The sequence below is a fragment of the Plectropomus leopardus genome, chromosome 6 (genome assembly GCF_008729295.1).
Source record: "Plectropomus leopardus isolate mb chromosome 6, YSFRI_Pleo_2.0, whole genome shotgun sequence".
NCBI lineage: Eukaryota > Metazoa > Chordata > Actinopteri > Perciformes > Serranidae > Plectropomus > Plectropomus leopardus.
In genome coordinates, this window is record NC_056468.1 from 3,620,197 (window position 1) to 3,647,007 (window position 26,811).

Genomic DNA, 26,811 nt, shown 5'->3' on the forward strand with positions numbered 1-26,811 from the left:
AAAATGTCATCACTTCATCATTATATCCTACTAAACATTTGTGTGAAATATTGTCATCATTAGCACATGAATTCTTGAGTTTCTTTAGTGTTTAGTCACATGTTTAGTGACATCACAGTAACCTTGACCTATGACCACCACACTCTGATCAATTCATTCTTGAGTCCAAGTGGATGTTTGTGTCAAATTTGAAGAATTTCCCACAAGATGTTCTTGAGATATCAGGTTTGCAAGAATGAGACGGATGCAAGGTTACAGTGATCTCGATCTTTGATTTATGACCACCAAAATTGTTTCAGTTCATCGTAAAGTCAAAATGGACGTTTGTGCCAAATTTGAAGAAATGTCTTCAAGGTTTTTGTATTGCGATACAGCTATCGTCAGCATGGCATAAAAATGAAGTAATTGGTCTGATGATGGCACTGGATGCCAGACGGCTCCTTTATAAGATCAAAAAAGAGGTGTATTGTTGGTCAAAGTTCAACTGTGTTTTTGATGATGAAGTTTTATCAACATGACAAATGTAGCTCTGATTATGAATCTGTGGAGGAAGTGTTTTACCGTCAGGTTTGCTCTGTGCCAAGATGGTGACCACTTCACCTTTAGGAATCTCCAACAGGAAGAGCACTGCTTCCTCTCTCACTACTCCTTGAAAATCCACATTGTTCACCTTCAACAAACAAAGGACACAATAATAGCACTGTTTACTACACACACATTTTTCCTGTAAACCCACATTACATTGTAATTTGAACTGTGGCTTATTGTTTGTTGAAATGGAAATTAATTCTGGCTGGAGTGGTTTACCTTTAGGATTTGATCTCCGATGCGCAGGCCCTCTTCCTCAGCAGGACTGCCCTCTTGAACACTAGCAATGAAGATGCCTACATCATTCCCTCCTGCCAGCCTCAGCCCAACACTGTCTCCCTTCTGGAAGTTCACCATCACTGTGTTGGGCCTGCAGGAGGGAACATACAGCTTCCATTAACAACATGGGCCAGGTGTATGAACACATGAGAGAAAAGCAAATGCACACATTTTGCATTTTCCTTGAAAATGTTAAATATTCAAAAGTCCTGTGGAATGTGTATCAGTTACATTTACATTGTATATCCCATTACTGTCCAGCCTTGCATACCTGCATAAACTGTCATTTGAGTCTTGTGCACCTGTTTTACTGGGCAGTACGTACCACAACTGTGCCTGAAAAACTACTGCAATGACTTTGCTATAGCTATATTTCTAGCTGCTCCTCTTTCTATTAAACTCATTGCATGTAGTGGACAGCACGTGCCACCAGCGCTCAGTCTCTGGTCCCTACTGGTGGAACAGGCAGCTGAGCTGAAAGACACCACGACACCTATTGGTGGAAGGAGAAGAACAGCTGGCGTCAGCAGGCAGAGAGAGGCCGTGGGTCATAACGGCATGTTGGGTTTTTTTTAAGATTACTTTTTGGGGGGTTTTTCCCTTTATTGATAGGACAGCTGTAGAAAGACAGGAAATGTGGGCGAGAGAGGGGGAATGACATGCAGCAAAGGGCCGCTAGAGGCCGCCCCGACGGCATGTTTTTTACATCTAACTTGGTGAGTTGAGGATTTATTTTGACCAAACTGGAGCTGGTGATTGTTGAACAGGGGCAACCAAGATGGAGTTATTTATTGTTGTTGTTTCTGTCGAGTTTGAATGGCGTGTGTTTCCTGTTGAGTTAATGACGCAGTTGAGCCTTGACAGTCTTCAATGACCAAGAGAAAGTTGACTTCAAAAGGTGTGCATTCATATTTCTCTGTTTAAGGTGTAAGAATATTATTTCCTTCTTTACATTTTGTGGGATTCTATTGTGTATTTCTTAGTCTAAAAAGTGCAGCGGTGGTATGTCAGCGCCGCACAGTCACACAGTCATAAACTGTATACCCAAGTGAAATATAAAAAGTGGTTTGTCACTTAGACACAAAAAATTGCGAAATAGGGTTCAGACTGAAAACTATCAAAGTTACCCTTTAAACTTGCATATCATAGCCATCAATATGTGCTGTGTCTGAAATTACTCCCTTTTGCTGTATACTGTAGTACACAATATTTACTGTCTGTAAACACTGGAATGCACTCTACTTGTTGCTAAAAATCCCACAGTGCAAGTGTTTGCCTTTGATAGATGTGAACATCACAGTATGCAAAACAACATGTAAACATTTTGTGTATTTCAACTTTGTGAACGAGAAACTGTGGCTCTGAATACGACAATACCCATGAGACATCTTTGCCATGGAAAGGAAGCCAGCCAGAGGCATGACTCAAAGCAGAAGCAAATTCCAAGCGCTTCATCATTGCAGTTGAGAACAAAACGCCCACAACTGACCCAGAATTTAAAAGTGAGCTGATTTTAGCAGCAGATTGTTTTTCTCTACACTGTCATCTTTACGTTTCTTTCTGTCTTAGTTAACTTCTCCTGCTTCTATGATTATCTTCTACCTTTTATGGAAACCTGGATCCCCTACTTCAGCAGCCTCATCTCCTCCACTGCTGACTGAAAAAGATATACACAGTCACATCAGCTGTGATGATGTGCAGCTGCTGTGTGAGAATCGGGATGTAAGAGTTAGAACAACACTGCTTATTTACGAGACAGTTATTCATTCCCCTGTGTATGCAGCAGACAACTGGACTGTACTGATGACTTAGCCAGAAGAGGTTAATGTCACATAATAGTCTGTGGGGAAAATGGATGGGAGATTTATTTGTACTGAAATACTGTAGCTTATCCCACTTTCACTTTGCAAGTTCACAATGACTTTGACTTTTGACCTTTACCCACCAAAATCTAAAAGGGAGGAGCCTAATGCTCCTAGTCACTATATAAGCTCCAATTCAGCATCTACCAAATGTCTCCCATTTTGGTTCTGAGATACAATAAAGAGTAATGGCCAGAACTGTGTTTTTGCAGGACAATAGGATGTCACAGTAAAGTTGATCTTGGACGTTTAGGATATAAATTGCCAAAAACATGTTTTGTGAACTTGACCTTTACTCTTGGACCACCAAATGTTAATCAGTTGATTCTTGCGTCCTAAAGGACATTTGTGCCAAATTCTCATGGTGTTCTCAAGACATTGCTTTCAAAGCCTTCTTGAGATATTGGTGATGGACGCAAGGTCACAGTGACCTTAACCTTTGAATGCTAAATTCTAATCTGTTCAAGTGGACATTTGTGTCAATTTTTTTTTGGCTATTATTGCCTTTAACTGATAGGACAGTGTGAGCGGGAAAGGGGTACACAGAGAGGGGGAGACATGCAGCAAGGGGCTGACGCCGGACTCGAACCAGCGGCCGCGGACATAGCCTCTGCACATGGGGCACCGCTCTATCCACTGAGCCACCAGGCGCCCCATTTGTGTCAAATTTAAAGAAATTTACTCAAGAGGTTATTAAAACATTGCTTTCATGAGAATGAGATAGAAGCAAGGTCACAGTGACCTTGACCTTTGCCCACCAAAATCGAATCAGTTCATTGTTAAATCCAAGTGAAAGTCTGTGTCAAATTTGAAGAAATTCCCTCACGGTGTTTGTGGGATATTATATCCACAAGAATGAGATGGATGCAAGGGCACAGTGACCTTGACCTTTGACCTCTAACCACAAAAATTTAATCGGTTTGTCCTCAAGTCCTAAAGAACATTTGTACTGAAATTGAAGATATTCCCTTGAGGCTTCTTGAGGTATCACATTTACGAGGTTAGGATGAATGGACGAACAGACTAGCAGAAGGACGAAGAATCTGAAAACATATTGCATATTGCATATTATAACATATTGCCACCACAGAGGCGTAAAATGCACCAAAGAAGGCATTTTCTGCATAATAAGGACTTTAAGAATTTCTGATGGTACGTTTGTAGTTTCACCAGTACGAATTTGAGTATTTTTACAATATATTTATCCTCCTTTGATTAGTAAAGACTATGAATACTTCTTCCACCATTGCTTGTTAGTACAAGATACTAAAGTATGTGAGTTTTTGTATACTAACAAACTAACTAACTAAAGTATGTGAGTTTTTGTATACTAACAGCCAGTTTTCACCCCTAGGTCAACATTGATACAAGCTGTCAAGCCTCTGCACAAGTGATATTGACAATGGCATCCTTTAGCTATTTTATTAGAAGCACCAGTCGTCTCATAAAGAGCTCCTTTAAAGTAACTCCAGAGAGAAACTGACATAGTATAAAGAGCGAGAAAGTCTGCGTAGGGCAGGAGGGTCAAACAAAGCAGGACTTTCACCCGGGACACAACAGTTCAGTGTCCTGTGTGAAACCAAAAGTCACTGGTCTTTTATCATAACGTTACATATCTTACATACAATCATTGTGCACTGATATCACTCAAGTGACACTTACATCAAGATACGTTACCCAACAAACATTCTTATTAACCCAAAACATGATCTTTGTTCAAAGCCTAACCAACAAGTGTTGCTGCCTTAACCTAACCAGGACTGTTAACAACATTTATCACGTGTTACAGTTTGTTTCAGCTGTGTGTCACATACAGACAATATAGAGTGCCCCTGCGCATCACTAAAAGATGCCAGTGAGAACAGGTTATATGGCAATTAGTACAGCACCCACTGTATGGTGGGCAGAGCAGAGTGAACTCAGCAGCTGCTGAGTACAGTAATGGTTTGACCTTTAGTCTGGAGAGAAGTGACATCGCTACATGCTGCTGTGGGGTTGTGTAGGAGGACTTTATGCGTCATATCATTATTTCAACCACAGCCTAAAATCCACCTGACTGCATTCACCTCCTACTGAACAAGAAACTAATTTGAGACACAAATAGCTGCGCTGTGATGCATCACTTTTATTTTTTTACATGATTATCAAACAGTACAACAGTGAGTCGAGCTGAAGCCAGTTTCTGCAGCACTTACTGTTTTAAATGCCAAGGCTCAAGCCAAGGCTTCATTGTTGTGTTAAATTTATTCAGTGCCTGGAGACATGATGCATACCTTACACTCATCAAATTTGCACAATTAGTATTATTATTTATTAATTTTTTTGGTCAATTTACATTGCTTATTTTTCATTTGCTTATTGTGCTTAATGTGTTGGGATACCTTATAAGCCCTTGGGGGTTCCCAAATCCACTTGCACAGCTTGTTTTTTCTTTTATTGTTGTATTTCTGTGGTTTTGTTTTTGTGCAAATGAACCTTAAATCTAGTATGGGTTAGAGTGGAGTTATGTACTGAGGATGTGAGGACATCACATCTCTTTTTTTGTTCTCATATATTATATTATATAGTATATTTTCATGTGATTATGAATAAAAAAATATTGGGAGAAAACAAAACAGCAAGAGTCAAAGTATAGAGAGCTGTGAGGAGAGAAAAAGACAGTCTCACCCGTATATTTTCTCGTCTTCTGGACTTGGTCTGAGGAGAATTTTGGGTGTGGTTGTAACAGCAGCTGTAGATAAGAACATCAGGGTCAGTGATAATATCTTTATACCTATAGCAACATGTTATGTCGGTAAAAGTAAATGTATATTGAAGATTTGGAGTTGACCATAAGGCAGCCTTTTTCTCGAGAAAACAACTGATGCAGAAATGACAGTCAGAGTTTAGAGGGCCAAAGCTGACACAGATTTTCCTTGAGATGGTCAAATATTGAAACAGCAGTATATAGCTTTACATGTTTACAATCAAAAATACGATGACCATGCTTAAATTATTTGTATCCATTATTTAGCACAAAGTCTGTGCTGAGATTTGACCTCAAAGCTGCACTAATCAATACTTTTGATGTAGCGGATCAAAGGACTGTGTGATGCGAAAGGCTTTGCTTTTAATAAAACCTTTTACGCTTAGTAAACAGAATGATGTTTTTTGATCGGCGGGGCTTCACTGGAGGCAAAACAATTCTCGACAGATGCACTTGACAGATGCACTTGCTAGCACTAGCTAGCAAGTTTTGCTGGCTTGTTTTTGTATAGAGAGAGGAAGATACAAGTCTTTCTGAATATGTCAGGTCACTCCCTCTCCGGGATTACTATTACTTGAAAAAGTTAACATTGACCAAAAGAACCGGACTGGCCTACTCATGTACTCTTACTCAGCTGCTTACCAGTAGCAAGACCAACAAACAACAAAACCTGTTGTGTTTTAGCCACTAGTTACTGTGTTTCCAGCTGGGATTGTGCCCTCCAAAAGCGGGAGCCAAATATGATCTTATCCTAACCATAACCAAGTAGTTTTTGTGCCTAAATCTAACCACGTTAACCACAGTTTTGTTAAAAAGTAAAGAAATGTAAAGTTTCAACATATCCGCAACGTAATAACATAAAAACATAACATATCCATGGCCTGCAGAAACGTACAATGCCAACATTTATTCTGGCAACTGAGTTGTTTATTTAAAGAACAAGTTATCTTATATCCAGCCAAACAAGATAGATGTAATTTATGGTTGTGTGTCTGGTATTGTAAATGTGACCCTGCCATGGTAGAATGAGGTTGTTTAGTGCTGTAATTGATAACCTGGAGGCTCCTCAATGTGTGGTGTGTCTTTGTTCAGCTCAGCTGGGGCCTGGGGGTCTTCAGGTACTCTGAATGGGGAGGCCATGGCTGACATCTTGGCTGTCCTCATTGGCTCTTCCCTGTTACATACACATGCAAACACAAACACACAAAAAGGATGAGAAGCTCTAAAGAGACTACAAAGTTTTGCAGCTACTGATTAAAGCATGAGCATGGCAAATTAGCTTGTGTAGTGCAGGAAGTGGACGAGATTACAACAAAACCTCACATACACTGATCAGCCAAAACATAAGAACCACTGACAGGTGAAGTGAACATTATTGGTCATCTTGTTACAATGCAAAGTTCTGCTGGGAATACTTGGGTCCTGGCATGCATGTGAATGCCACTTGCCACCCAACGAATGCATCTGCACTCCCCAGTCACAGTGGTGGTTCCACCAGCACAACAACACACTATGCCACACTGCAAAAACTGCTCAGGAATGGCCCAAAGAGCACCACAAAGAACTTAAAGCATCAACGTGTCCTCCAAATTAGCCAGATCCCAATTTGATTGAGCATCTGTGGAATGTGCCGATATCCCATCCAGCAACACATGGGTCTCAAAGGATCCGCCGCCAATGCATCAGTGCCAGACACCACAAGACACAACAAGAGGTCCTGTGTCCATACCTTGACAGGTCAGAACCAAGATTGATTCAAAGAGGCCCCAAAGAGGACTGGGGGCACCTTTGGGGTACCGGCACGTGATGCACCAGGGTGACACCTTGAGCTCCTTTTCAAGTTCCTTGGGTCACTCTGAGCAGTTTTTGTGCATCAAAAGTGGAAGTCAGTTGTTTCAGGTTTTGCATTTTGTTAATTTCAACTCTTCTATATAAGCTTCCATCCGTCCTACCTTGGGTTCTCTCTTTCATTGGAAGAGTGGGAGGACAGGTCAGACTGGCGGGACCTCCTCTCCTCTGGGGGAGAATAGGAATGGTATGACTCCATCTCTGATATGTCTGACAGACAGACAGAAAAAACAGACAGACATCTCCCTTAGACCCAGAGACTTCTTTCAAGTTAAATTCCCCACCACCAGCAGCAGCAGAACCACCACCACCACCAGCAGTAGCAGTAGAGAAAGGTTGCCTCAGGTAGGCCTGACACCAGCATATTATCACCTGGGACAGGGTGAGGACACTCTTAGAGATTTTTTTTGGTCAGTTTTGAGGACAAACCCTGGTGCCACAGCTCAGTGCTCAGAATTAAAGCAGTTTATACTCCAACTGAATTCCAGAAACCAGCATCATTCTTCAGATTTTTTATGAAAGCACTCAAAGTTTTTATGTCATTTTCCTATCTTCCAAGCATCCATTGGTTTCCATTCACACCATTCCACTTTGAAAAGCCACTTCCATATGATGTATGTATGATTAGCAATGGGTCTAATACTCTATAGTTAAGATCCTGTTTGGTTTGGCAACACTTGTGATGTTTGTTTTGGAATTTAGAACAATATGGGCAGAAAAAGTCCTTAAGAACTGTGTCTGCCTTTGAGGTGATTTTGGTGTTGTGACCAGAGTTGGAATTTCAGGCCACCTGACACCCACTGCCCCCAGTAAGTCCAAAAAGATCAGATGCCCAAACCACTTCAAGTGGCCCATTTCAATGCAAAGGAGCAGTGGCTTTACTGTGGGCTTCCTCTATATGTCTGAGCTCCTCGTCCTATTTCTAAGTCTGAGGCCAGCCATCCCACAGAGGAAACTCATTTCATCCGCTTATATCCGCAATCTCATTGTTTTGGTCACTATCCAAAGTTCATGATCATAGGTATGAGTCGGAACATAGATGGACTGGTAAATCAAGAGCTTTACCTTCTGGCTCAGCTCCCTCTTCAACATTTGGGTGCAACACCCGCATCACTGCTGACGCCACGCCAAACCACCTATCTATCTCATCCTCCATGTTACCCTCACCAGTGAACAAGAACCCAAGATACTTTAATTCCTTCACTTGGGGCAGCAACTTTCTCCAAACCCAGAGGGGCAATCCACCATTTTCCAGCAGAATTTGTTGTGTAGAATAAAAAATTGAGGGCTTAAGAGTTCAAACCCCAGCTCCTCTAAGGTTTCAGATGCTGTTCAGCAACCTGACAAGCACTTTGTTTAAAGCTTACTGATGCCTGAAGGGACAGGGTGGGTAAATCGAACATCTGGACAGAGCTTGCAGTAGTCATTGCTCGTTTGCATTGAAGTGGGCCTCTTGGGAAAGTTCGGGCAACTGATAAAGACGCCTCAGTGATGCCTGTCTTGGGTGGACCTAGAACATACTGGATGGATCATGATCCATCTGGTCAGGGAACACCTTGCGATAGCCAGGACTTCCTTGATAAGTGGTAAAGGAAGGACAGATGGATGCAAATACATTGAAGGATATTGACAACTTGTCATAAGTAAAGTTTGACAAAATATATGTCTAAAGGATTGCAACTTAAAGAGAATTAGTAAGATGAATTCATGTTCAGAAACTTTCAAGAAATGCTTTCTGAAGATCAATGAAGAAACCTCCGCAATGCAAGTAAGAGGGCAGTTCTGGCCTCATGGGAGTATCTGTACTGCTTTAGAACAAGCTGGTCCAAAGTGCTTACCCAGCCCTGCTCTCCACAGACAGTGTCTGGCTTTCATTCAGTCCCTGTGATTTTTTTCTTTTTTTTTTTTTTTGCATTTGAAGTGAACATGGGTGGCAGAATCTTTGATTTTGCTGCTTTTATCCGCCTGAGTGTGACACACATTGCACTGCTGTAAGCCCGGGGGGGGGGGGGGGGGGGGGGGGGGGGGGGGGGGGGGGGGGGGGGGGGGGGGGGGGGGGGGGGGGGGGGGGGGGGGGGGGGGGGGGGGGGGGGGGGGGGGTGGGGGGGGGGGGGGGGGGGGGGGGGGGGGGGGGGGGGGGGGGGGGGGGGGGGGGGGGGGGGGGGGGGGGGGGGGGGGGGGGGGGGGGGGGGGGGGGGGGGGGGGGGGGGGGGGGGGGGGTTGTCTGCACCGCAGGTGGACCAAACAACTACACGCAGAGCGAAGGGGGGGGGGGGGGAGCGAGGGGCTTTAACAGAAGCCGGTACACCAAGAAACCAGAAACAGAAGCAACATTTGACGACTCAGGTGAAAGAGGACAAGCGAGGGAAGAGTGCCAAGAAATCTGTTCCCCTGAAGACAACAAAACATCACAAACCAGCAGACAAAAAGAAATAATTGCTCGCGAGGGAGAGGCGGTGGGGTATCAGCTGGGGGTCTGGCACAGCCATGTTTCACGTGGTGAGACCTAGTACGTGATAATTAGTTGGATTAGGGTTAGTGAGACAATCTGCATGCAGGGCTGTAACCAGAGGTGATGGAGTTTGAAAAGCGCCAATGAGACATTGAAAATGGAAGACAGACAGAGACAAGACAAGATAGCGGTCGAGAGAGACAGACATAGAAACAAGAGTAAAGTGAGGATAATGTGTCAAACCTGATATGGGCAAGTGTCAGCCAAATATGTCAAAAACAACATCCATCATTCATTTATGTCAACATCAAGTTTGGACAGTGTGCTGGTGTGAAAGACTCTATCACAAAGAACTAATCAATTCAAGATTTTTCTTTGTCTGTCAACTAGAGGTGGGACCTAAGGATGGCAATATGGGCTGGTCTATCCACCTGTGCGTGCATCAAACACTCCACTGCAAGATATTTTCACAACAGACAGGACAGTTGGATATTCCTTATCCCCAAGGGACTGAAAAATTGGTTCAAAACAACCACTTTTCATCACCGTATCTCTTGTGGAAACACAGCAACAGGTTGCTGTAAAGCATCCATATTTGGTGGTAAAAAAGCACCTGGAAGACACACTGGTGACTTGCTAAAAATGGTTTTGTTGTTTGTTGATGTCGAATGGTGGTCTACTTTGCAGCTTGGTTTGTAGAAACATAACATGCCAGAATTTTCTTTCAGCAACTGGGCACCCTCTAACCTTCCCCCAAGTGCCATCATTGCCACTAAATTGCTAATCTGTCTAGTACTAAAAAACTTTTGGCAAACAGTTTTAATCTATTGTGGAAATATCTAAAATCAAACAAGTAGTTGAACAAATGGGCTAAAGACAGATACCTATACACCACTGTCTCTCAACAGGACCAGTGGACCCCTAGAAGACATTGGTAGTAATGCATGGGGTTTGTGGAAGATTTTTGACATATTTTGTTTTCTGTTTTCTTTTTAAAACTAGAAAAATATCAATACATTCTTACATATTTTAAAATGACATTAATCAGAATACAAGAGGCACTCAGAGTCTGTCAAAGTAACAATGGCATCCAAGTTGCTCACTGTAATAAAAGTTAAAAAAAAAAAAAGTCCTCTATATAGTCTTCTATATAGGAAATACCAAAATACAACAGACAGATGAGTAGATCCATGTTACTCAAAGGATAAAGCCCTTTCATTTTAACAACTCCATGACCTTTCCTCTACTACTCCCCTCAGGTGGCACCACAACTGTGAGGCTTAAGAACAGCTAAATCCTCTTTTATCTGGCACTCCCATAATGTGGGGTGTAATGATCATTGCAGCTGCTGGGGGAGCTTAACATCTTTAATCTTGTTTTAAGTATTTGTCCATGGCCACTGCAGCAAAAACAGCCAATTTATTGCTGCTTTTTCTAAACAACTTCTGTCCATTTTACACAGATTTACTACAGAGTGGCTGTTTAGTTGTTAGTCAGTGTTGTAGTGAGTGGTAGGGGTGTATCTGTGGGGTGAACATGACCTCTTCATCTCCTCCTAGACATCCAGACTCCAACTACCAACCCACACACTCAAACATCACAATCACAGACACATACACCGTCAGAGTCAGCTGCTCCATTGCTCCCTATTGGCATCACAACACAGTTACTAAACTTAAGTGATTTTGGATTGTATGCAAATCCTTTGGTGTTGCTGTATTGGACACTGCACCCAAAACATTAGGAAAGAGAGTTGAGTCAACATTATTCTGAAAAAGTCTTAACAAAACTGATGATGATGATTCACAGACTTTGCTATGAACAGTACAAACATCTTTCTAGGGGGCGCCCAGTAGCTCAGTTGGTAGAGCTGGCGTCCCATGTACTAAGGCTACGTCCTCGCCACAGCAGCTGCGGGTTCGATACTGGCCTCGGCCCTTTGCTGCATGTCACCTGCTTTCTCTCCCCCTTTTATGCTCAGTCTGACCCATCAATAAATGCATAAAAGCCAATAAAAACTAGTCTAGACTAGAAAAACTGAAAATGAATGAAAATTGGGGTCTAGAATAGAAAACAAGTTTCCCTTTATTATGCATTGTGTTTCAGAACATTATTCATAATTTCCTTCCTCTGTAGCTAGAGCAAAATTACAATTCCCTTGAAACTTCCTGGGGAAATTGTTGAGAAAAATAAAGGAGAACCACCACCCCAGAACAGTTTTTTTAAATGTTAGATGAGAATTACTGTCTCTGTTTGACCCTTTCTTGATCGTAGCATTAGGTGAGCACACGCTCCACTCAGAGGTTAACAAGTGCAGCCAGGAGTGTCATCTGCACACACTATCTCCAGGCTCCAGGCTAGGGCTGTCAGTGAATTACAGCGAGCCTGTCAGTGCAGCGAGATGTATGAGTATGGAATGAGAGATTGTGTGAAGTGGAAATGCAGCAGGAGACAACAGGGAGGTGAGGAGAGTTCTGTTGTACCACCTGGACAGACAACGGCGAAGTTCTACACTGTTAGGACAAATCATTAATATGTTATTACACTGAAATTCAACAAACATCTTACCCACTTTACGAGCCACGCTTTGACATGCAACATTCTGTATTCACAAAAATAAATCATCACCCTGCAACATCATGATTCAGACAATAGAGTCAAATAAAGCACATAGCTTACCAACGTCTTCCACTGGCATTATTCAACTTCTATATTTAATGATCACACAGTTCAAAGTACATAATGTGATTAAAATGTGTTTATTTATTCAGGAAAATGAATCATGTATTAAAAAGTGAAAAGATTACGAGCAGTATAAAGAGAGGTGCAAAAGGTGTGAAAGCTTTACAACTTAGTCAGGTTGGGTCACAGCCGTTTTACAGCTTAGAGAAAGGCAACAGAGTGTTACACATGCTGTGTCTTGGATGGTCCTTCATCTAAAAGTATGACATATTATCTGGAAGAGAAAACACAGACAAAGATTGCACTTTTGAGCTATGACAGGGATCGCACTTTTATAGCAATATGATCAGTTCAGTTTCCAATCAGGCTGGAGGTTTTTTTAATAAGAACCTCTCAGCCCACAGTGAGGTCCTGATTAAATCCTGACCTGCCGCTGACCTCTCTCTTTTCAGTGACACCCAAGAGCTGAGCAGCTGCAAGACGAAACTTTACACTGCTTAATTTTGTGTGGTATTTTTAGCTGTTTAAATGCCAGATATTTTCAACCTTTGTATGTGTCTATGTACACATGATTGTAACCTGATGTCCCCAGGAAACAGTTGAAATAATGCCAATGGACACCTTGCTTTCATTAAAAAACTCCTTCCATTCGTTATACTGGGTTTTGTACAGAGGCTCAAGTGTGCCACAAGAAATAATCCTTACTTTTTTTATTGGTTAATTAAAACTCATTAGACATGCTATTAAAACATTGCATTTGTGTATTCATTCATTCATTTAATAATTGACAGACTAAATAATGTGCTAATTTCATAAAAATGCAAAGTACTTTTTCTACTTTGTCTTCATGCATTTATTCATTGATAAATAACTTAATGGCGACAAATTCTTCCAGAAGTTGAGTGCATTTTTGTTTTGTTAATTAATTTTGTTTCTTGCTATTACTGTAGGACAGGAAGCAAATGGTTAAATAACACTCCATGGGGTGCCTGGTGGCTCAGTGGATAGAGCGGCGCCCTGGCCTGGGCCCTTTGCTGCATGCCCCCCCCACCCCCCCCCACCCCTTTCACGCTCACACTGTCCTATCGATTAAAGGCAATAAAAGCCCCAAAAAATAATCTTTAAAAAAATAAATAAATAACTCTACATGGGTGTCCATAAATAGCAATGTTTCACCCATTATGTCCTGTGTCACAGAGTGTTGTGTGGCTGATACGTGTTGTAAGCTCGTCAGAGTCGTCTCATCACTTGTTGGTTAAGGTAGCAAAACCGTAGCCTAAAGCACTATTTATTAACCTGATATTTGCCTAAACCCCAACATTAAAGTTAAGGGAGAACTCATGCCTTACCTTAATTTCAAACTTTTATGATCATCTAGTAACAAAGAAATACTTAGGTTTTTGCTCCTTGTACTGCTGGCATGATGGCGGGGTCTGTGTATCTGGTATCAGTGTCTGGCATCACGCCCAGCCCAAACAGGTTTACACAGCAGACTATCAGCTTCCATGTATACAGGTGTGAGACCAGATGTACAAATTATAAAAACACATGAATAGTTTATTCTGTATGCCTTCGGATTTGATATGCATCAAATAAACTGATTATGGATTGTGGATTATTCAGTCTATATTGGCCATTTTTCAAAGCTTTACAAATAAAACAAGCCCATACTTTGGCCCAGTCCAATTTCTCATTATCATCGAACAAAATTAATTTAGGATATTTATTGTGCATTCTGACAAAGGTGCACACAGGTTATTATACAACCTTAACTAAGATCAGTGGTGGAAAGTAACTTGTTTACTCAACTACTTTACTAAATATTTCTATTTTCTGCTCCTTAATTCTCAATTCTAAATTTCAGATAAAAATACTGTACTTTTTACTCCACTACATTTATCTGATAGCTTAATTTACTTGTTACTTTGCACATTCAGTTAAACATTACCAAATCTGGGGCACGTTCTAACATTCTAATGTCAGCATGCCTGGATAGTGAAAATTAAAAGTTGTAACCCACATTAATTGTACTAAAGTAATGCAACTGCCATTAACACTTTAATGCCGGGACTCCTCAGGGTTACTTTTTCTCCATGGCTTTATTAGTTTTACTGTGAAAGATCTGTACCACTTACCATATTTTATTTGCCAACACTATCACCAGAAACTGTCAAATCAACTTATAATTCAATTTCTATGTAGGATGGAGTATTTTTAATATTGCGGGCTGGTGATGATAATAATAAAACTATAAATAGCAATCTTCAACTCAACACTTAAATAAAGAGATGATCATAGATTTCAGAAAAGGACAAATGACCAGGAAACAACTTGAGAATGTGAAAGAGTTTACATTTCTCTGTACTGTATTCTCTGGAAAATTTTAATTGATCAATCTTAGAAGTTGGCTAATCTGAGATTTATTTTTTTTTTATTTTCACACAAAGTTATTTACCAGGTTTTTGCAACAGTTATGGAACATCTGCCACATTCACATGTATCACAGATAGGTTTGGTAGCCTGACTACTAGGGGTGGGGGTAAAAAAAATTGGTACAGCATAGCATCATGATATGTTTGCGTGGCAAAATGGTATCCATGCAAGCACGGCAAGTACTGTTTTTTTAAATACATAAATTATTAACATTACAAAGATTAATTAACCGTTTGGTAGCCCGCTAGAATGATAAAATCATTGCTTTTTCAGATACATTTTGCTGCAGTAACTAAATGTCATTAGATAAATCAACTGTTGAAAGGTTATAAATAGCAATATATGTTATCCCAATACTCATCATTTTGCAACAAGCTTAAAATCGCTATAACATTGTATTGTGACTTAAGTATTGTGATAATATCTTATTGTGGGCACTGGTTATTGCGGTAAATAGAAAGAAAAACAGTTTATGTGGCTGCTCACTTCTTCCATCTCTCTTTTAGGCTCTGGTCATTAACAGAGATACTTCCTTCTCTGTGAAGAGTTGCACATTGGGTGGAGGTTAAAAAACTCTGCTTTACATCCAAGAGATTCAGGAGAAAATGTACTGAAGCTTTCAGACTCTTGAACAGTCAACCTTTGGTGTACATGTTTCTAAGTGATTGTTTTTTAAAATGTGTTTATTACCATGACGGTTTTCATAGTATGTTGTGTTGAATATTGCAACTATAAAACTGAACTGAATAATTGTGAATTACTTTTTTAACAGCATAACCTAAATCTGATTAACACATTCCCTGTCATTGACGAGATTTTCTGTCATTTATAACACAACTCTTCTCCGCCACTGATGAAATATTCTGTCAATCCGTTTTTCCTTTTATACCATAGGGGGCACTTAGATTTTCCTTGTCCAAAGATAAACCAACAAGATAATAACAACAAGACAAGTAACAGGAAGAGAGGGCATCTGATTTGCCGACTTTCTCGCTATTTAGCAGGTTTTCAGAGCCTCTCAGGCAGGGTATTTTTAAAAAGTAACAAGAGACACAATTGGTGACTGATTCAGATCATCAGGGAACACGGGGGAAATATATTGTAGTGAGTCTTGAAAGATTAGTAAATATGAACAAAAATGCTGGCGCTGGCTGGCAACTTAATAATAATAATACGCTGGCTGGGAAAGTGTTAATCACTGAATAAATGATCTTAGAGAAGGAAAAAAAATCTATTTGAAAGAAAATCAATTATTATTCTGGTGGCACACTTCAACCCCCATAGCTTCTGTCCGTTAAAATAAGTGCACGTGAGTACACAGTCTTACACAGCATGTCAATTCTTACAGCTGAATGAACAATCCTTATGCTATTGTAAACCTTAGAGCAACATCTTTTATGCTGAGACTCTCTCCTAAATGTTGGTGGAGTTATGAAACTGCTTCAGCTCAGGCTTGGTAGGGTAATGTTGCTACGATCAACTTGCAGCAGTCCATGCATATTGTAAGCTCAGTAATATGAGGTCAAGTATTAGTTATCACACAGATTAAATTGAATTTAATGAACATTTCTGACACTACGAGACCTCTGTAGCTCTCCGAAATAAGCACAGGGATAAGGAGAATCATCTGCTGTATCGCGGCGCACCAGGTTCAGACCTGTGGGAGACCCTTGAGTTACCTCATTGTGTGCTGTTGGCAGGACTGCTGTGTGCAAACATCCCTGTGATTAACTCTAACCCTGCTGGTCAGACCGAGCGCTCAGTAACTCACCGTCATTATCGGAGTCAGAGTCTGCGAGGGGCGGGATGCGGACGAGGATCTGACGGTGGTCTCTCTGGACCACCAGTTGCAGCTTCCCTCTCGACTTCTCTATCAGCTTCCCAGCATCATGCAGAGAAAGGTTCTCCGTCACTGTGCCATTGATCTGCACACGCACACACACACACAAACATACACAATACAGAGAGTGAGAAACTGCGGCAGCTCTGATTAAAGAGCCAGGCTGTGTTTTGGTCCCTCATATGTATCTTAGGAACCACGGGAGGTCCAAGGCAGCCAGGTTAGGAACCATTGTACTGGATGACTTATCTGTAATGGATGTGTTAGTGCACTGTGAATAAATGTGTGTGCACCTTGAGAATGATGTCTCCCTCCTGCAGGTTCCCGTCCTTGGCAGCCAGGCCTGTGCTGGTCATCTGTTTGATGAAGATCTGACTCCCCAGACGGAGACCATACTCTACAAACACACACAAAACACACAACACACCACAGTTACTGCCAATCTCAGCTGACCTATGAGATTTTAGGCTGGATTTATTTAATAAAATAGGAGGTAAATACAGTTCTGTTCAGTTCCAAATATCTGTTTCCTGTCTTCTTGATTACTGATATCCGGATTCAGCCCCTGAAAATATTAAGGGGTGTATGATATAGAATGTTTTGCCAACATCTAATATGCCAACAGTCGACCCCTTGTTTTTTTTGTTCCACATTTCAAAGTGATCCATTCACAGCTGCTGTTGTTGCTAAAGTAAAACTTTGGGGATCAGAAAAAGTCATTGGTAGTCATCCTTCATGGAAGAACTTCTATAAAATATTTCATGGCAATTATTCTGATCATTGTTGAAATATTTGAAACTGACCCAAAGAGTTGGATCAACACCCTCCACTCTTAGATCTCCAGTGTTACAGTGCCTGGTGTTCTTCTGTTTTCTCTATAGTTATTCAAGTGACAAAAACATTTGATCACATGATCTGATAATATCTAAAACAACAGCCCTGAAATAAGCCCCATCTTAAGCCTAATTTATGGTGGGTCACTCGACATAAGTGATGTGTTTGGAAAGAAAAAGTGTTGTGACACTTTCCTGTCATGTTGTTCTGGAGGATTTTGTTATATCATGAACACTGTTATATTTTGCTGCGTAATGCCATTAGAAAGTCACAGCAAGCCTCTCTGACACATCTGCTAGAGTTTCGTGTCTCCCAGTGTGAACAACACAGGGCTGGATCCAGTAAACCAAATCATCCAAACAGTTGGCAGACTTGAAAATACCGAGTTCATCCCAAATTTGTTGGACCACCACATTTTCACCCTGCAGTTCCCTTGTTTGGTACTGACCACCTCATTTTTGTGCCCCTGTTGTCTTCTCAGTAAAATATCCTCCTTTTCAATTAAGTCACTAATACCATCAAATCCACTCATCCACACATTATCGAAATGTATCATATACTGATCGGAATGATATGTTACTAAACAGGCTGGCTGGAGGATAGGATCTAGTTACCATGGAGACAACTGAAACCTTTTGCTAAAACTGTTGCGTGCAGCTCTTTAATTTCTGTTGGGCAACACTTATCAAAAGTTTTAAGTGTCCTCTCCTTAAATCAGTCATTAGCAAAGTCTTTGTTCAGACAGCTGTCACCTCAACTCTGGTCATTCAGAGGCTGCAGTTAATGATGCACTGCATTACAGAGACACTGAGAGACAAATGAAAGACAATCACTATCTCAGTTAGGAGTCAACAAAACCAATACTGATTATTAGTAGTTAATGAGACTGATAATTAATATTTGGAACTGATATGCATTTACAAAAAAATCTGTCAATATTTAGAATTTGGAATATAACAAACTACAAAACAAAACTTTGTTTAAATGCTTTAAGCAAAGGTTTAATCAGAATTGAAACTTTTAACATCAAATACAGCAAGTTCCCAGCAACTTTCTTTTTTAATTAAGGGAAAATATAAATAAAAAATAGATAAATCAAAATAGCTCCCTGAGGTTTTACAAAGTAAAAATTCCTTTCATGCTGACACTTCCTTTGCACTTTTTAGTTATCAATTTCAACCCCTAGTCTCAATCGTGAGTGAAAAAATTGTGATCTTGTGTGTTTTACCTTCGCTGGGTCTGTTCTTCACCAGCAGGACGTTGACAGGTTTCTCCAGTGGCTCTCTGGAAGGTTCTGGGGTTGGAGGGTTGTCATTAAGCCGGTCCCTGCTCCTATACCTCCCTCCTCTTCCTCCTCCTCCTTCTCCTCGCTCATACTTGTCCTCCATGCGGTAGCTGTCCCCGGGGCTGCGGCCTCGGCTGTGATACCTCTGGCGCTCGGCGCTGGTGTCCAGGGCTCGTCCCCGGCTGCCATCTCTCCTGGACCTGTCCGGGCTGGGCGAGGTTCTCTCCTGGCTCCTCCCGCGGCTCCTCCCTCTCTGGTTGGAGTCCCGCCCTCCCCTGTAGTCGGGGTCCAGGTATGCTTTGCTGTCCATGGTGTGGTCCCGGCCTTCATCACGGTACCAGCCGTTGTCGTTGTCAGCGTCATAGTAATGGGTGGAGGGGGCGTAGTCCCGACTGTCTGCGCCTGGGGAAGGGGGCTGCTTCATGGAGTGGACCACCTTACGAGGTCTCTTCACCGTCTGACAGAGAAAGAAAAAACAAAGCTTCAATGAAAATTTTTAGATCCAAATACCCATCAGTTGTACCCCTTCAAAGTCACCACCCACTACTCTGCAAAAGTGTTCTTTAAAAGAGCAACTACACCCCATAACATTTTTTCAATATACTGTATATGGGTATACAGGTATATTAAATACTATCGAACCTTTTGGACTTAATGAATCACAGGATTTAAGTTGCTTTTTTTAAAAATATATTAATAATTAGCCTGTTTCTCCTTGTAGGTAATGTAGACCTGCACTAATCTTTTCCCCTTAGTGAGACAGAGGGACAGCTATGGGTCTGGTAATTTTTCCTTTTTAAGGACTGCTGGATTTCAGTTCCTTATTGTGATAACATGGTGTAATGTGTAATCCTATTAACTGTTCTAGGCCTCTTGATGTTTTTTAAAAATGATATTTTATAAATATTGTTATAATTATTATAAGTCATGAAATCCTTGCTGTTTTTAATGTTTTGTAAATACTGTCAGGTTTTTTTTTTACATTCACTTCAGAAAATGTTACTGATGCAATGATGATGATGAAATGAATGTTAATTGTCAAGGGACTCGTGTATTTATCACACCTGTGAATACTTGTGTAATTTCACTGAGCAAACCAGAAGAAGCCGTGGGCGAAACGCGTTGCTCACTCTGAATAAAGTTACAGTTAAGTTCTTCAGTGGGCAGTGGTCGACTTTGTTCTTCTCAATATATATGGGTATCTAGTATGTGCAAAGTATTAAAAGTGTACAGACGTATATAATCTGTTATTAATATGCAGTGACTGCCCTCTAAAGGTTGAAACCTGCTACTGCAAATGAATTTTGTTAATGGCTGATGCTGGTAGCAGCCAACTGAGCCCCATGTCTCTGCTCTGTTGCTGCCCTCTCACAAACTGACTACTTAGCTACATTTACGCTGCCTGTTCAAGGCGGGAATATCACACCATAATGCCGCCTCACCGTCAAGTGTATAACATGTGATCAAAGAGAGGGGGGACAGAGTGGTCTCGCTTCTGAGCCAGGAACAAAGGTAGTATTAGAGCTGAAGCAAGGTTGGTGTAAAACGTAAAGCTGGAAAGACGTGACCATGGGCAGCACGAGTGTGACATTTTGATGAGGTGTTTATTTCTGCGACCCAACACGAGGGCTTTAAAAACAACAGCTGTTATCATAGCAGTTAATTTCAAGAAGGCTGCTGTAAATGTCCGCAAACTGGGACAACACTGAGATTCAGGAGCTCCTTACCCTCTCAGCAGAGGCTGAGATAAGCTGTCATATAACAGAGATGGTAAACGATTGTGATAAGTAACAAGTTATGCTTTTTTTATGGTTGAGAAAGCACTGCTGACGTGTATATTATATGTCATATTGCATGTGTGCGTGGGATCGTGGAGGTGCTGTGGATCAAGAGGCGGCATGACTGAGTGACCGGGAATGTCTTAGCCGCTGTCTGAGCCCCGCCCATTTTTGAGACTTTTTTCACATTCCAGGGAGGAGACACTAAAGCGAAAAGTGTGTGTGTGTGTGTGTGTGTGTGTGTGGGGGGGGGTCAGTAACTCTTTAAACACATCTTTAACAGTGGTATATAAAACTGGGTTAAGCAACCAATTTTGCCATCATTTGGGAAAATTCCATAATAACATTTTATTATATTTCAATCCAAGTGGTCTGAGAGAGAACTACACTTCTGCATCCCCTATTGGTTCCATTGTCAGGCTTTAGAAAATCTGGCTCAGGAAGAGATCGCACACCAATCAGAGAAAGGGTATTCAAACTAGCTGTTCTACAAATGCAGATAATGCACATCCTTTCAGATGGTAAAAGCCTGATTCAATAGTTGAGAATCGTGCAGAGAGTTGCTGTTCCAGCCTTGATAACAATTGCATACACTGCAAAGTGATCCACAAAAAGGAACACAAACTTAAACATAAAGGTCTAAAAGACAGTCTGACTAAATAAAACGTGCATCTGCAAAGCATCTCAGAGATGGAGCAGGCCTTATGTTAACCAAAACTAAAGGTTCATGGCTTCAGCTTCAAGGTTGAGTCTATGAAGCGAACATTAGTGCATTTGAGTCTCAAATCACAGAGTACCCTCCACCTCACTCCCCGCCACTACAGTTCACCTCGCTTGTAGGAGAGTGGGCAGCAGCAACCAAAATCCAGCAAGCGCGAACCCAAGCTCCCCATCGCATTGAAAAACTTTCTGTTGCTGTCCTTGCACAATTAGACCAGCCTGCTGTCACCAAGACTCTGGGGGGAATTTGCGCTGGCAGAGTCTGAGCTGCTTGAACTGTCAACCGGAGGTCCGTCTCCGTGAGCTGCTGCCTGCTCTCCCTCCAGGGAAGCAGTCAGTAGCTGCGGGAGTGAGGCGAAGGGGCCGTGAGGTGGCTAGCAGCTAAGCCTTGTCTCACTTCTAGTCTGGTAATTAGAGAGAGAGACAGACAGCGGGACAAGGAAGGACTGAGCAAATGCGCTGCAGGCAACTGTACCATGAAATAAGATTAAATAAATCAATGTATGCAAAACACGAGTCACTGTAGAAACCACGTGCATGTGCCCCTGATCGTCTGGTGGGAGGGGCTCCTCCTGCTGGAGAAAGCTACAGGAGGAGGACGTTTGTTCAAAAATCTGCCTCTTTTTTTGCTTTTTCCAGATTTCTGCCTATCCCAACTTGAACATTACTAATAATAGGAAGAAGACGTAAAAGTGGATATTGCTACGATTGTGTCACATGAGACAAAGTTTTCCTGGAACTGAATGTTGGTAAAGGCATTTCAATTTAATGTAAATAAAGTCAATGGCAACCACAGAAACAAGCAACATTGTGTTGTATGCTGCTATGACAAACATGGTGCATGGTGTAAAGGTGACAAAGTAAGTGTACATCAGAGCGGGAGGAGCTCCCAACAAGCAGAGCTGCCGACACTACACAGCAAGAGTTCAGAGTCAGACTTTATCTAACTGACCTGTTTGTTCAGTAAGACCAAAAAAGAAGAGAAAGAACATACAAAAGAGAGCTGGCTTCAAACTTAATGGCTTCTCTGTCTGCAGCTCTTGGACAGGAGTGAGAGTAAAGATGCAGCTGCATGTCTCGAAAGAGGTGATTCAAGGCGGCAAATCAGATTCCCTCGACATGTCAGGCTTTTATATTTAGCTATGTGGCGCAGTGAGATTTGTTCTCTATACAGACAGGAGAGAAGGCCTGCTACTTTTAGGGCTGCAGCAGCGCCAGGCGCAGCCAAGCTGAAAACCTGAGACACACACACACACGCACACACACACAATGTGTTGCTGTAGATGTACAGTGTTACAACATAGCACATAGTGAGTGTCCCCTCTCTGCACTCTTTTCTTTCTCGCCATTGCTGCCTCGCCCTGCAATATCTGTAAAGTGCCCTTCTCCCTGACAAGTTTTTAAGTAATGTATTTCATATAATGTGAGAATATTGTTCAGCAGTAGTATTTTGTCTACATGTGCATCGCTGCAGTCGCATTGTGGGTTCTTTTTTTAATCTGACCATTATGAGGTTCCTAACTGAGTGAAATGACCCGGAAGTATCTGAGCAGCTGCCACGATCAGAGCTGTTCCAATTCCCCTAAAATAAAGGAAAGGAGTTTCAATGATTCCTTTATAATCTCCTTTAGCAAAGGATACACTGGAGCATCCTTTACCAAAAGAAGGAGAGAATCCGTCACAGTGTGAGCACCCATCTCGTGTAACAATGTTACATTTCACTTCTGTGACTAGGAGCTGATATTACTTTGTATTTTAATTCTAACCTCAGTAACGATGTAGTATTTTTCACTGGGTTGTCCTGGTTTAGCCTTTATAACGTACATAATAATAATCACAATCATAGTCATGATCATACTATTAATACTCAGAATTTATGGCACACTTTTTGAGATCCACATAACAAAGGGCTTTAAGAAAACAGATCAATAAAATAGTCACAAGCATTTTTTGCAATTATAAACCAACACAGTGAGGATGTGCTTTTTGTAGTCCATCATGTGAACATCATAGTTTGATCACAGCAGACCAATGTCAATAACATCTGCCGTCACTTCATTACAGAGCCGAGGACAAGTGCAGTCAGATTATCTTAACACTGCAATCGTCTTTCCCTAAGTCCTTATGAGTTCTCCTTTACATCTTTCCTTGACCTCCTGACGTTTTCTCTGGAGGTTAAGGAAAAGTAATTAGGAAAGGAATGTATTTGAACTTTTCGATCACAACCTGAGCCTGACTATGTTGTTGGACTGCAATGCTAAATCTGTTCATTTAGGAAAACAATGTATGTCTCAGGCAACAAACTACAGCATTTCCCCAAAAATTAGAATCAATGTGTGGATGTGCGGCAGTAAAACTTTATCGTCCCGAAGGGGCAATTCGAGCCTGTGTGTGTATGTAATTATCATTTTGTTTCCCTTCACTCTAAATTCAGACATCTTTGGGGTCCATGAACGCAGCGCAGGTGGAGTTCCTCATGAGTTCTTATTTTCCTCAGCATCAGTTTGAGATTTTTGAGTCACAGGGTGGATCATTTACTGTATCTGTTGATCTGACCGGATCAGATCAGACTGATTGATAATAGGAGCAGCTACTGCAAAATGATGTGAATGCAAACTTTTAAAACTAAGCATAATTATTGATTAAGTTTCACATTCACTAAGCCTGTCGTTCTGCTGCTCCGTCTGTACCCAGAGTATGCTCTGTACTATGACAGCGTGGTGCAGTCAATAATCGAACGGTTTAAATATTCTAATAGCGCTTCTAATTAATGGTCCAGCTCAAAAAAAGTTGTGATAGCAGATGTTTTACTCGTGGCAGGCTGCCACATATAAAAAAATGTTTAGGAACCCTGAAACATGCAGGCAAAATACAAGTGCATGTCATACTGTTCTTTCTTTCTCTTTGGCTCATATGAACACAGACACACACACACACACAGACACACACACACAGAGTCTGTTCCTGTCAATGTGCAGCACCACAGCATTACAAAAAACTGTACAGTAGGTCACAGCATCACAACACAGACCCCAGTCACACACACACATTCACAGTGTTGTTTGTTGCTCCATCTCTGTGTGGCATGTTAGTTGTCTTTGCAGAGCTGCAGTGATGACTCAGTGATCTGCCTCAGACCTTTCAGCTCCTCACTCACCACTGACTAACCATCGGTTTATGTCTCAGCAGAAGTTACTTTGTGCAACATTACTGTCTGAAAAAAGTGTTTACAGCTTTGCTGAATGTCCACGCTGGTTAAAAAAAAAAAAACGTCAGACATGATTGTTGAAATGTGAATATATCAGAACACTGGAATGCAGGATGGAGGTCTCACTACCGAATATCAAGTGCTGCATGTCTGAGGTGGTGGGTGTTTTCATCTCAGTTATTTTGATAACAGTGATGATTGTGAGCTGTCAAGTCACCATTTTTTACTCTGCAAAAGGACACTGTGTCATCTGTGTGTGCTTCATACTCACTATCTTAGCTACTTTTCCACATTTACGGAGGGACTGCACAGCAAAGGAATGAGGCACGTTGTCCATGGGGATGTTGTTGACCTGAATGACTCGATCATTCTCACTGGACAAAAAAAAGATACACAGAAATGATGTCCTTGTAAGAACAAAACAAATATCATAATGTTAAAATGTTTCATGAATAATAACGTGTTGTAATGTCCGTAAACTTGACTGCAGAAAGATAACATTTTTTCCCTATACTGATTTATGGTGAGGAATCATAAGGCAGTGATACTCAACTTGCTTTGCTCAGGGGCCACTTTTGCAAAAATGACAGGAGGCCAGGGGCCAGTCGCAGCAGCCCCATACACATTTCTAGGATTTTAGGATGTTTCTGGGATTTTAGGATTTTTCAGGGATTCTTAGAAGCTTTTAGGATTTTAGGATGTTTCTGGGATTTTTGGGCATTTCTAGGATTTTAGGATGTTTCTACAACTTTAGGCTTTTTATAGGATTTTAAAATTTTAGCATGTTTTGGGACATTTCCTAGGACATTTCTAGGACTGTAGGAAATTCTGAAGATTAAATGACATTTCTGAGATTCAATGACGTTTCTAGGATTTTAGGACATTCTAAGATTTTAGGACATTTCTAGGATTTTAGTACTTTGGGGTCTTAGCTAGGACCTTTGTCCGGGATGGGGGGAATCCTCCACTGGCACCGTTTTTTGATAACAAGCTTTATTTTGATGCTGTTTTACGTACTCCGGCACCTTCTGTGAACTAAAAGTACAAAAACAATTCTCAGTGTGAACCCCTATCGGGAGCCAGATTTGGCCCACAGGCAAAAGTTGAGTGTCACTGTTATTAGGGATAATGAGCCAAGTATTGTACTTTAGGCCTTTTGTACTATTATTTTACAGCATACCATGAAACACTTAGCTCATGCAGCACAAACTGTGTTTAGCATGATATTTTGCAGAGCTCCAACTCTGAGCATTTAAGCAGAACATAGCGAGCAACTCATTCAACTGAAGCATTTAACAGTGAGGAGGATTTGAGTTTGACAGACTCACAAGAGTAAACCATCTGCTGGTCCTCCTTGCAGCACGTCTGACACGATGATTGACGTCTCACCGTTGTCCACGTTGGGGTTGTCACGCCCACCTGACACAGCGATGCCGAAACCCATCTTTGAGTCCTGCAGAAAAAAAGAAATCAATCAGTAAATACAGTCAGACACACTGTGACTCACAGCCACACTGAGACAAACAGAACTGCTGTCATTCACTTTGCAGCAGACACTCACAGAGAAGCTGACTGTTTGGTTTTTGCAAAATATACTGATGTTAACCCTGTCTCACTGACCTGACCACAATGACCTGTATGAACCACTACATGTTTTTTTTTGGTGCATTTTGGGGGAAGCATAATTACTGCTTTGATTATGCTCTGCCCATGTTTTCTTTTCATTTCCTAAAAAAACATCCTTGTACCTCCTTGTACTCCACATATGTCATAGAGAGGACTTTGATGACGTAGAGGACTTTGCATCCTGTGTCTCACAGCTGCTAGATCACACAGTAAACATGTCACGTGGCATTGACGTCAGCATTGACGTTTATTCACTATCAAACCAAAATCACTACTTCTGCCTCACTTAAACCAAGTGCATTTGCCAACCAGTCAAGTTACAGTTTGTATCCATGTCTGTCCACTCTCATATGTAACCATGACAGTAGACAATGATATAAATATGGATGCAGCTGCAAAGAAACCACAAATTCTTAAACATGGATGCTTCACACACATTTTAAAAAAATAAGGAAAGGTCTAATATTAAAATGGCACCCTGGAAAGAAGAACACACTCTTCTTCTAAAGAGAGAGTGTCGTAAAGCTGAACGCAGGTGGCATAGAAGTAGATTAAACATCCATTTTGACATTATGAAGGACTGTATTTATTCTTACAACATGGCCATTCGGGAGGCCACACATTCTTACT

The 26,811-nt window shown here is 41.4% G+C and overlaps 1 protein-coding gene across 5 annotated transcripts in view; it reads right to left on the reverse strand.

Annotated features, from left to right (window-relative positions):
* The window catches only part of LOC121944260 (tight junction protein ZO-2-like), a 99,679-nt gene that overhangs the window by 22,898 nt on the left and 49,970 nt on the right, over positions 1–26,811 (reverse strand). For 4 of the 5 annotated variants that reach the window (XM_042487996.1, XM_042487999.1, XM_042487995.1 and 1 more), the window contains exons 3-12: positions 25,884–26,008; positions 24,827–24,929; positions 18,793–19,306; positions 17,024–17,127; positions 16,662–16,815; positions 7,428–7,533; positions 6,531–6,649; positions 5,397–5,460; positions 808–958; positions 562–670 (exon numbers count right to left, since the gene is read on the reverse strand). In XM_042487996.1, coding sequence (XP_042343930.1) covers positions 562–670; positions 808–958; positions 5,397–5,460; positions 6,531–6,649; positions 7,428–7,533; positions 16,662–16,815; positions 17,024–17,127; positions 18,793–19,306; positions 24,827–24,929; positions 25,884–26,008 — 1,549 coding nt within the window. The remainder of the gene's footprint in view (positions 1–561; positions 671–807; positions 959–5,396; positions 5,461–6,530; positions 6,650–7,427; positions 7,534–16,661; positions 16,816–17,023; positions 17,128–18,792; positions 19,307–24,826; positions 24,930–25,883; positions 26,009–26,811) is intronic. The other variant, XM_042487997.1, reaches the window with a different exon arrangement.